Here is a 12,263-nt window from a genome sequence, read left to right as displayed (position 1 = left end):
TCGTATTAGATATAATATTTCCAAATTTCCTTAGTCGGTATTTGGGGTTATTCTACAACATTTCTGGCTTCATTTTTTTTATTAATTATTTATTCTTTCGCTCTCTCTCTCTCTTTTTCTTTTCTTAAAAAATAACATAACCTTGACCAAACAAAAAAAAAAAAAAAAAAAAAAACAAAGGTTCCCCGACGTTCGCTGCTGCAAAAGAACCTCAACTGGAAAAAGCTTTTTTACGCTCCATGAAATAACAACATATATAAAAATATCATGCCGTCACTAGGCGGCGCTGGTGGTGGAGGGCGATAATAAAAGTTAACTAATTAAACTAAAATTGAAATTGAATAATTTGTAGAGCAAAACATGCATATGTGGTTGTAGGTGGCCGGGTGTGTCTGTGTATGTGTGTGCTCGCGAGTGTTTGCAGTGCTTGTGAAATGTCGGAACGAATGTGTTATTTTTTCGATTTAATTAAGCAAACTCGTTAAGAATACACAGTGATAAAGTTGTCAGAGCTATGTGAATTGAGTAATGTAAATGGGAGTTAATTTTTGATGAGGGACATTTTTCATTACTGGCATTACCAAGTACTTACAATTCAACCTACCAACCCATTACTTATCGAAAACCTGCCAAGTGAGTACCGAAAGTTGTCACTTTGCCACTGATTCAGTTTAAAATGCCGAAAGTTATGGGATATGGGTATATGGGGTCTTCTATACCAGATCAGGAATGGGCCTATTTGTCCGGATCTCCCGCGAAATTCAGACATTTTTTGTAATCTTTTATGGAAAATTTAGTATTTTACCAATTGCCAGTTAAGGGAAGAAAATCTTTCGCTGGAAAATTTTCAACCTCCAACACCAAAAATTTTTACCAAAATATGGTCAAGACCCTCGAAATATATAAAATCAAGGGCTGTACTAAAACACGGACCTATGCTGATAATTGTTTCCAAATATCGGTTCTACATAATAAGAACTTAAAATAAAACTGAAATAGAAAATATGACTAAAAGAAAAAAACATAAAAATAAATCGGGGTTAACTATAGCAAAAAGTAGACCTGTGTGGCACATATCCTAAACCAATGATTCTTGAAGTAATCCAAAGCTCTATATTAAATGTAATGAAATAAATCTCAAAATATTTATTGTACACAGGGTGAGATGAAAGAACTACAATCAACTTCAGGTTACTGACATTTCTAAGCCAATCGTCCGACAGCTGTTAAAATTATTCCAGTGACAGTCATTATAACCTTTACACGCGTACAAAAACATTTTGGGGAGAATTTTCCAGAAAAAAAGTTATTCGTGATGGAATTCAAGCGTGATAGTGTGATTTCTTTATATTTGGCTGGAAAACGACAAGTGGCTATCGTTAGGGCACTACTGCATTTAAATGTGAATAAATCTTTTGTGTCTCGTACCATCGCTCGTTACCGTGATACTGGTAGCGCAGCTCAAGTGGACGAAAGAAAACAGCAACATCAGCAGAAATGGTTCGAATAGTAAAGAAGCGACTTGATCGAAACCAGCGTCGCAGTGGCCGAAAGATTGCTCGTGACCTGAACATATTGCTATATTCCATTCGACAACAATTGAAAAATGAGCTCGGGGTAAAGCCATTGAAATTCCAAAAAGTGCAAGAACTTACACCGCACCAGGAAGAAAATAGAGCCAAAAGAGCTAACGAGTTGCTTCGCTTGGCCGAAAGTGGTGAACTGCCCAATTTGGTTTTCTCCGATGAGAAAACATTCGTTGTCGAGCAGTTTGTAAACAAACAAAATGATCGTGTTTACTTGTCAAAGAGGTCAGCTGAAAATGTGCACCTTCGGTTGGCCACCAGAACTCAAGCGCCGGGCATGGTGATGGTATGGGCTGCCATAGCAGCCGCTGGTTGCTCTCCACTCGTATTAATCGACCGTGGTATCAGAATAAATGCCGAATATTATCGCGAAAATGTTCTGGAGGGTGCATTAAACCCTTGGGCACGCAAACATTTTGGCCTCAGGTCTTGGACAATCCAACAGGACTCAGCCCCTTCGCAATCAGAACGCGCCACCCAAGAATGGTTACAAAATGATGTTCCCCGCTTCATTTCCAGCGCACAATGGCCATCAAAATCTCCGGATACCAATCTTTTGGATTATTGTGTCTGGAGTATTTTGGAAAACAAGGTTGGCACTAAAAAATACCAAAGTGTCGATCACCCCAAGTAAGCGCTTTGTCGGGAAGGGGCCAAAATAGCGCAGAGCAACATTCGGGCAGTGTGTGACGGTTTCATTGGCCGTTTGAAGGCCACATAATTCGTGCCAAAGGTGACCAATTCGAACAAATTTAAACTTATTTTAAAATTTGATAATATTTCCGACATTTTTTGCTTTCATTCAACAAAGTTAAAAAAAAAAAACAAGTAAGCAAAGGCTATAGTCGTGCGGGGCCGACCATGTGATACCCTACAACACTACAACATGTTAGAAGCCTCTTGTGTGATCAGGACATTTTTGCTGTTTTTGGTTCATTTGAGCCCCTAAATATTTTGCGATCATCTTCAAAAGCAAAAGGCCCCTCAGTATCTCCAAATTTAGGCTCATCGACATGAATTGTTTGCCTACGATATGTGGCTACATTTGTCAACGAAATCAGGATAAATAAGCCAGAAGTTCACCTTTTGTGTATTTCGGATTTTTCACACACAAATAGTGGTCCATACTACCCGCTGTCCTACACCCTAACTTCATGCGAGATTTCGTGTCCTTTGGTTTCTGATTGTGATCTTTATAACGGCTGCGAAATCAGTAACATTTTTAGTTGTTGGTCCATTTCAACCCCTAAATATATTGCGGACATCTTTGAAAACAATAGGACTAGCCTGAGGCCAACCCTAACCTTGTGAATTTTTTTTGTGGGGATGGGACGATAATTTCAATTTGCATTTAACACAAATGTTATGGTCTATTTTATCCACTAAATATTAAAATAATTGGAAGGCATCTGTCCAGCCCTAAGATCTATCCCCATGATAACTTTCGCGTCGTTTGGTCTATAATTGCGACCTGTAGAGCAACTGCAAATCATGAAAATTTTCAGTTTTTGGTCCATGTCAACCCCTAAATATTATGCGATCATCTCCAAAAGCAATATGGTTCTATTCGGACCCTCACCCAAAGTACATTTTCAATTTCATGAGAATCGGACCATAATTGCGACCTGTAGAGTGATATATACTTTCCTATATGGGAAACAAATATTTCGAGGTGTTGCATAATTTTTGGCCCAATCAAACTTATAATACCCCCAACACATAGTGTTGTAGGGTATAACAATTTTTAAAATGCCGTTTGACTTTATTGCAGTTTTTTTATCTCACCCTGTAGGTGCCTTCATTTTCAACCCAACTAAAACGAAACGGCTTTAAATCAAATATCACATGCAAAAGGAATTATTTGAATTTATCTAATAAAATTTGACAACAAAAAACAACAACAACATAAAATTGATATTATATCAAAAATTAAAGAAGAATACAACAACAATAATTGGGTTTTGTTTTCTTACATAATTTAGCAAATATGTGTGATAAGGCCACCCTCTTTTAGGGTGCTCTTGTTTTTTTGTCACATATTAACTTTCAATTCACACCCGCCTTCAGTTCAGTTCATTAATTTCGTCACATGTATTTTCCAACACAGAAACGTGTGATAAAGTCAAGGGCATTGGTTTAGCTTTGTTTTTTTTTTTTTTTGGTGGTCGGCGTGGAAGGAAGGAAGTCTTGACTCGACAAAAAATAACCCACAATTAATCTCAAGAAATTAGGTGTTGTAATTTTTGTTGAGTAAAAAAAAAAATACAAAATATTATTTTCAATGAAAAAATAAAATCGTTTTGAACAAAAATTGTTTTAATTTGGGCAATATTGGTCCACTAGGTTATGAAAGTCGAAATAAAAATGTGAGACACATGTACTGGCGTTTTAAAAAGTTTGTGTCGAGAGGTAACCAAAATAGGGCGGGGAAGTTCCGCCCATTTTAACATTTTGGAAAATATTTGATTTTTCAAAAAAATAAAATCTGTTAAAAATTCTGTTAAAATCTTAAAAATACCGAATGTAGCCGTATATTCGGGTCTATACGACGACGTGGACCTGCATAGGCAACTTTTGTCACAAGCTATTACAATATTCAAATGCGAAACTTGAGAAAAATTTGTTTATAATGTAGCTAAAATCGTGAAAATACCAAATATAGGGAGGTTATAAAACGTTGTACCTGCACAGATAATTTTCTGGCATAGGCTGCAGTATCCATTACGAACTTCTAATACAAAATTTGAAATAATTCCGGTAAATAATGTCGCTAAAATCATCAAAATACCGAATATCTGGGGGTTCCGTTATTGGGGACTGTACGAAGACATGGACCTGCACAGACAATTTTCATAGGCTGTAGTATCCATTACGAACTTCAAATACCAAATTTGATATAGTTCCGATAAATAATGCCTCTAAAATCATCAAAATACCCAATATGGGGAGGTACCGTTTTTATTGGGGCTATACGAAGACGTGGACCTATATGGCTCATTTTCTGTCTTAGGATGTAGTATCCATTACGAACTTCAAATACCAAATTTCAAACAATTCCGGTAAATTATGTCGCTAAAATCTTCAAAATACCGAATATCGGGAGGTACCGATATGTGAGGGCTATACGAAGACGTGGACTTACATGGCCCATTTTCTTTCTTAAGCCGCAGTATCTTTTACGAACTTCAAATACCAATTTTGAAACAATTCCGGTAAATAATGTCGCTAAAATCATAAAAATATCGCATATTGGGTGGTACCGTTATATGGGGGCTATACGAAGACGTGGACCTACATGGCCAATTTTCAATACCAAAAGTCCTGCAGACATAATACACATTTAAATTAAAATCGACATAGAATCGTATACTGATCAAGAATATATATATACTTTGTGTGTGTCTAAAATGTATATTTCGAGGTGTTACAAACGAAATGACAAACTTAATATACCCTCCATACTATGGTGGAGGGTATAAAAAATATGTCTCAAATAAAAAGATATACGGAATTTAAACCACTTCCATCTTTCTGGGCCACCCTGCATATAAGAGAGTAGTGAAATAACTGACTGACTGACTGACTGAGAATCAACGCCCAGACGAAACGGCTAAAGCTAGAATTTTGAAATTTTGCACGAGGGTCAATATTGGTGCGCAGGCTTGTGATAAGCCTGGGTTTTTGAAAATACATACTAGAAGGGTACGAAAAGTACTTAAATGTACAAAAAATTTATTACAAACGGTATGAGGTAGAATTCTGAAATGTGAAATAAGAGTCACTGATGGAGTGTAGGATAGATGTACCAAAGCGTTTTTGGAAATTCGCACTTTAAGTTTACGACAGGTTCTAAAATGGTAAAAAACCTCTAAAATGGTACCATTTGGTATTCTGTGAAAGGATAGAGCTAAAAACATGAAATTTGGTATGAGAATCAAGGTTGGAAAGCAAGTTTGATTTATGAATGTGTACTTAGATCGTGAACTGTTCTCAATGGTACTAAATTGCGAACAGTTTCATTTTGGGTGAACGGAAGAAACTCGAATTTTTAAAATTTGTATTGGAGTCCCTAGTCGGTTTGTGATAAAGAAGTGGTTTTGGAAATGTGTACTACAGTACTATATTTGGTACAATTTGGTTTTGGTTGAGCAGAAAATGCTTTGAAAGCTAAATTTTGGTATTAGGGTCGCTGTTCATAAGTGGCCCCGACACACATTTCGGAAATGTGTACTATAATTGTACGAAAAGTACTAAATAGTACTACAGCTGAAATTTCAAAGTTTTGTATTGTGGACCTTTTCAAAATGTGCACTATAAGTGTACGGAAAGTACTAAATAGTACTATATTTTGTACAATTTGGTATTGCGTCGAACAGATAGTGCTTGAAACCTGAAATTTGGTATTTGGGTTGCTGTCCATATGGAGCTGGTTTCGAAATGTGCACTATATTTGTACAAAAGTACTAAATGGTTTGGTATTGAGGGATGGGATAGAGATACAAATCTGAAATTTGATATTAAGATTATGGATGGTATCTGTGTTTGAGATTAGTCGGTGGATTTAAGATGCATCCTATATTTGTACGAAAAGTACTAAAAGGTACTAAATTCAGTATTGGATGAAGGGATAGGGTTGGAATCGTGAAACCTAATCAAGATGTCATCCTTGGTGTCTCTAGTTGGGGGTACTAAATTTGATATAAATTATTGGCATCTGGCGTAGAGATATGGTACTGGTTCTGCAAAAACAATAATTATACGTAAAGTACTAAATAGTACTAAATTTAGTATTGGGTGGATGAATAGAGCTAAAATCCTGAAATTTAATAAATACGCACTCTTGGTTTCTGTGGTTAAGATATGGAGGTGGTTTTGAAAATTTGTACAACCATTGTACGAAGAGTACTAAATGGTACTAAATTTGGTCTAGGTTGAAGGTAGACTATTGATGGTATCTGAGGTTGAGATTTGGAGGTGGGAAATGCGTACTATAGTTATTCGAAAGTACTATATTGCACTTAATTTGGAATTGTGTAAAAAGAATCCCGAAATTTGAAACTGAGGACTCAGTTGGTATTTGGTCGTGGTTTTACAATCGTGTACTATAATTGTTTGAAAAGTACTAAATGGTACTATTTATACCCTCAGCCATATCATTTGAAGTATCCGATTTGATGCAAACTTGGCGCATCATAATAATATTAGCAAACGTAGATCGAGTTCGCAGATGGGCAATATCGGTTTACTCCTTATGGTACCTCCTCCACAAAAAGTCGAAATTTTCAAAAAAAAAAAAAAAAAATATTTTACTGCACAGAAGGATACGAATAATCCGATTTTGCTGCAACTTTGATAATTCTAATATTTGCATCAGTGCTAGGTTAGGTGAGAAAATGGACCATATCAGTCCACTCGATCAAGTACCTCCCCCACAAAGGGTCGACATTTTGAATAATTATAACTTATAAAATGTGATGTAAAAGTCCGATTGTCTTCAAATTACACACATAATAATATTTTTATTAACCCAACGTCTGGTGTTAGGATGTGAGAGATCGAAGTACCTCCCCCACAAAATTTCACAATTTTGAATATGAATGAAGCTCATAAAACGCAAAATTGACATTCGATTCCATTCAGATTTGGTACATGTCAATATTTCCACTAACGCAAGGTCTCTTCTAAAGATGGTAGAGATCGGACAATTTCTTCTGGTACCTCACCCACAAAGGGCCAAAGTTTTGAATAACCAAAACGATTATAAAATTCAAAATAAGCATCCGGTTCTCTTCATATTTCGCACATCCCATTTTTTCTACTAACACAAGATTTGATGGGATATATAGGCCTACTCCATCTGGTACCTCCTCCACCAAGACTTGGCATATCTCACTATTTCCATCAACACAAGATCTCTTATAAAGATGTTAGAGATCGGTACCTTCCTCACATAGGGTTTATGATTTTGAAAAAGAAAACACTCAAAGAAACCGTCCAACTGTCTTCAAATTTCAAACACACACCCACAAAGGGTCACATTTAAATTTAACTATGAAATTGACAATACTGACCTATTTCGGAACCTACACAATAGAGGGTCAACAATTTGAATAATCATAGCAGAAGTCAAAATATATTTAAATAGTCGAACATTGGCGAAGGGTATAAATCTGTCGGCAAAACCGACTGATACTTTTTAACTTATTGTTATGTTCAATTCGATTTTATTTCATTGCATGGAGGACATAACAAACTGGCTGGGCATTTTCAGAAGGCCAAAGTAAGTACGATTTCATGAAGTTTTTTGTGCAGTTTTCGACATTTTCATAAAATATCCATCTTATTTTTTAGAGTTTTTTTTTTCTATTTTGCTCTGGCAAAGCAATAACTTTTCCCAAATGGAAAATTGGAAAAACATACCCAATGATTGACGCTCGTACGATATGTAACGGCGATATTCATGTTTGCTGAAATTTGAACGCATTTTTGTCGGTTTTTCAGTTTTTTTTTTTTTATGGAATATTGGAAAATATTCTATGCAATTTTTAAGACATTTGTAAGTTTCACTTCGTTTTCTTTTCGTTTAAATGCGGGCGTGCGTGTGTGTGTGTGCGTTTATGTGTTTCGAAGGCGTTTTAACAAAATTTTCTTTTCTCCGATCTTAACTGCCCGTTTACCGATTAGCCACTGACGATCGTTACATTTTCTCGTTTTTTTCGAAGGAGAAAAAAAAAACTACTAAAGCTTTTTTTTGCAGTCAGGTGAGTTGGTGGCTACAAGGGTTTGTTCGGCAAAGGGGGCTGTGTTGGATCGGCTAGGAGATGATAATAAGTTCTAATTGGTTTGCTTGTGCTTTTTTATTTTATTTTGAATACAGACCAACAAGTGTAGGTACGTACGTCAAGTTTTTGGTGGTTGTGTTGGACGGCCTTAACTTATCTATGCTAACATGAGTGAAGCCACTGCCAAGATATGAAGAGCTATACAAACACAGAGTTTCAAGCTTCTTTGGGGATTCAATAGGCCTTCCAGCAAAATGTGAAACTCTGCAAATATTTATTATTGAAAATTGTCTGTTTTCAAAAAAAATATATTCGCAATACGAGTAAAGTTTTTGTGGCCCTTCATTGCAATCAATGGAGAGAGAGAGAGAGCATGGAGGAGGGATGAGAGAACAAAATGGAATTTTATCAGGCAAAGAATTGTATTTTGATAACGAAAGCGACAACAATTTATTTTGCCTTATCATGTGGAACATTTTATTTATCTTATCGGCCGATAACAGGTTGATTTAACGAAGCCACCCGGCTGCATCATCAAATTGGATGTAGGAATGTATTTTTATGGCGGAAATTTTACGTGCAAAAGTAGGAATTTTTGTGAAACCAAGTTCAAAAAAAAAATATTTTATTTTCATTCTTGCTCTGCGTTCAACATATATCGGTCGGATATGACAAAATTCAGGCCCTTTGGACTGATATTGGCCATTTGGTGCACAATTTACCAGAGGTCGTTTGAGGATATATATGGGACCTATAACCAAATCTGAACCGATCTTAATCAAATTTGGCAAATGCATTTCTGGCTTGTATCTGATAACTGATACCGAATATCATTGTTGTCGAATGAATGTTACGAATGTGAGGGACTTAAACTTGGACTTGGTGCACAATTAACCCGAAGTCGGTTGAGGATATATATGGGACCTATATCCAAATCTGAACCGATTTTGACAAAATTTGATACACTTATTTCGGAGCTGTATCTGATATTTGGTGCCAAAGATCATTGTTGTGGAATGCATATTACACTTGTGAGGGACGCTAAACCCCAAAACGGATAAAACATATATATGGGAGCTATAGTTATATCTGAACCGATTTTCTATACATTTGACTTACTTGCTTCTAGACTGAATTCGGTGGAATTTACCAAAATACAGCTCATTTGGACTTATATTAGCCAATAGGTGCGCAATTTACCCGAAATCGGTTGAAGATATATGGGAGCTATATCTAAATCTGATCCGATTATTACCAATTTGAATAGGGTTCATTCTTGGACCAATCAATCATTGTTTGCAAAATTTCATCTCAATCGGATAATAAACGCGACCTGAATTTTTTTCACAACAATACATGGACGGACGGACTGACATGCATAAATCGTCTCAAAAAGTGATTTTACGAAGTAATAATGAGATATTCCAAGTCTGAATTAAATCGGATGTTAATTTCACGTTTTATGAGCTTCATGGATATTCAAAATTGTGACCCTTTGTGGGGGAGGTACCAGAAGGAGTGGACCGATATATTCCATCTTCACACCAGACCTCGGATTAATACAAACATTTTATAAAAATTATAAATATTCAAAATTTGGACGCTTTGTGGGTGAGGTACTTGATGGAGTGGACCGATATTGTCCATTTTCGCATCTGACCTAGCACTGATGCAAATATTAAGATTTGCAAAGTTGGAGAAAAATCGAATTATCCTTTCTCTCCTTCTGAGCAGAAAAAAAAATTTCGATATTTCGTGGGGAGGTACTAGAAGGAGTGGACCGATATTGCCCATCTCCGAACTCGATCTAAGTTTGATAATAATATTACGATGTAGCAAGTATGGAATAACTTGGATACTCCCTTCGAGAGTTATCGTGAGCACCAGGCAGACGGACAGCGCTAGATCGACTCCAAATGTCCTGAAACGGATTTGGTGCAAAGAGATCTAGAATATAAAACCGTTATTTCGACTAAGCACGTTTGAACCACATTAAATGATATATATACCCTCTCTAGCCATATGGCTGAGGTTATAAAAATCGAACATTTACCTCCAATTTTATGCGAAATTATTAATTCCATATCAGGTTGAGAGAAATATTTAGATATAACAAGTTGTAAGGGATATCTGACTACCTGAGTTTTATGAGCTTCATGGATATTCAAAATTGTGACCCTTTGGGTCTAAAAACGTTATTTCGATGAAACACGTTTTGGCCACATCAAATGATATATACTAGCCATAGCCATATGACTGAGGGTATAAAAATTGCCATATAGAGCAAGCAAATGTTCCATAACAAGCATTCCATGTTTTCCCTCGAAAAATCCCATTTTATGTAAACATCCGTTTTTTTAACAATGATGAAATGTTCCGGTTAGAAGCAATTGTTCCGAAAAAAAAAACAATTGTTGTCTGGTCGCCACATGTTTGCTGCCATCGAAGGAGTAACAATTTTTCAAAATAAAACAATCGTTCTATTTACGTTTTACAATTCGGAATTTAAAAATAACAATATTTCTCTGAAGTTCTAGTACAAATCTCTGATGCATCTGGCTGCAGGTTGTGTCTTTCTGGTTGGGGGGAAAATGTGAAATGAATCTTCCATAAATTGAAATTGGAGTCCAACGTCAAGAGTACCGCTATCTTTGTTTTATTGTATCGTTTACATCACACACACACATACATGCATAGGCAATGTGTTAAATTTAGCATATGGACGGATGGACGGACGGACAGCCTGGCAAATGGGCGAGTTACAACTGTACACAAAGTACACACATGCCATGCCATTGCGTTGCCGCTCACAACAAGACCAGCGGTGAGTCCTCCCTCCCTACACGGCGCAAGTGCAGCGACCTTTTCGTGCGATGCTCCAAGTCCATGGTGTTCTGTCATCAGCAAATCTGTTGTAAATTGTACGTCTTTGTCTCTACATCTCGGCTAGATTCATTAGCATGTGTTAAATGACTATCTATTGGGGTAACTGCCTGGATAGCAGGCTGGCTGGCTGGCTGGCTGGCTGGCTGGCTGGCTGGCTGACTGTTTGGCTATCTGACAAGCTGCATTTCATTGGCTGTTTTGTTTTGTGTGCCCATTGAAAAGTGACGACTCGACACTCTCTATTTTTAGACCATCTCTGCTGTAAATTCTTCCACTTCTGCAGAAGGTATTGTTTATTTTTGAAAAAAGAGAAAAAAATAACCTAACGGACCAATTGGAGAACTGGAGTTTGTTTTCATCGATGCTAGCAGATGATGGATGCATTTTGCTCTTGTATAGCTTCTCAATTTCTATGGTTTATTGCTAGCCATGCTGGGCCGCACACATACCCACTGTTTGTGCACTTGACTTTTGTCCACGCTGGAGACCGAACCAACAAGAAATAAATGAATAATGCCTTAAATATTGAAATTTCTTTGTTGTTTTAGAAAGAAAACGCCTTTTGTGGGGCATGGCTGTAGCAATAAATAAAATAATTAAAAAACGAGTTAAAAAGTATCAGTCGAATTTGCCGACATATGTATACCCTCAGCCAATGTTCGATTATTTAAATGTATTTTGACTTCTGTTATGATTATTCAAATTTTTGACCCTTTACGGAGCAGGTTCCGAAGGAATCAGCCAATATTGTGAATTTCGTATAGGACCTAAACGCTAGGTTTTTACTACTTCGACTACTACCTTCACTTTAAATGAGATATGTGATTATTTTTAGAAAATGTTAAAATGTGCGGGGGGTTCCAGATATAGTCGACCGAAGTATTGCATTTTCATACTTCATTTAATACAGATTAAAATATTGGTATGGGCAAAATTACAAGAAAATCGAACATTTATGCGAAATTAAAAATTCCGATTAATTCCATATTCATCTTAGGTTACTGGTTGA

The 12,263-nt window shown here is 36.5% G+C and overlaps 1 protein-coding gene across 1 annotated transcript in view; it reads right to left on the bottom strand.

Annotated features, from left to right (window-relative positions):
• LOC131800423 (spectrin beta chain, non-erythrocytic 5-like) overlaps positions 1 to 8,287 on the bottom strand; it is a 53,340-nt gene extending 45,053 nt beyond the window's left edge. Inside the window, 1 exon segment of the mRNA XM_059131725.1 lies at positions 8,007 to 8,287. Coding sequence (XP_058987708.1) covers positions 8,007 to 8,070 — 64 coding nt within the window. The 5' untranslated portion in view covers positions 8,071 to 8,287.
• Positions 8,288 to 12,263: the final 3,976 nt, after the last annotated feature.

This window comes from Musca domestica, unplaced genomic scaffold (genome assembly GCF_030504385.1).
Source record: "Musca domestica strain aabys unplaced genomic scaffold, Musca_domestica.polishedcontigs.V.1.1 9, whole genome shotgun sequence".
Lineage (NCBI taxonomy): Eukaryota > Metazoa > Arthropoda > Insecta > Diptera > Muscidae > Musca > Musca domestica.
The sequence above is the reverse complement of the archived record's forward strand: the minus strand, read 5'-3'. Positions and strand labels throughout refer to the sequence as shown.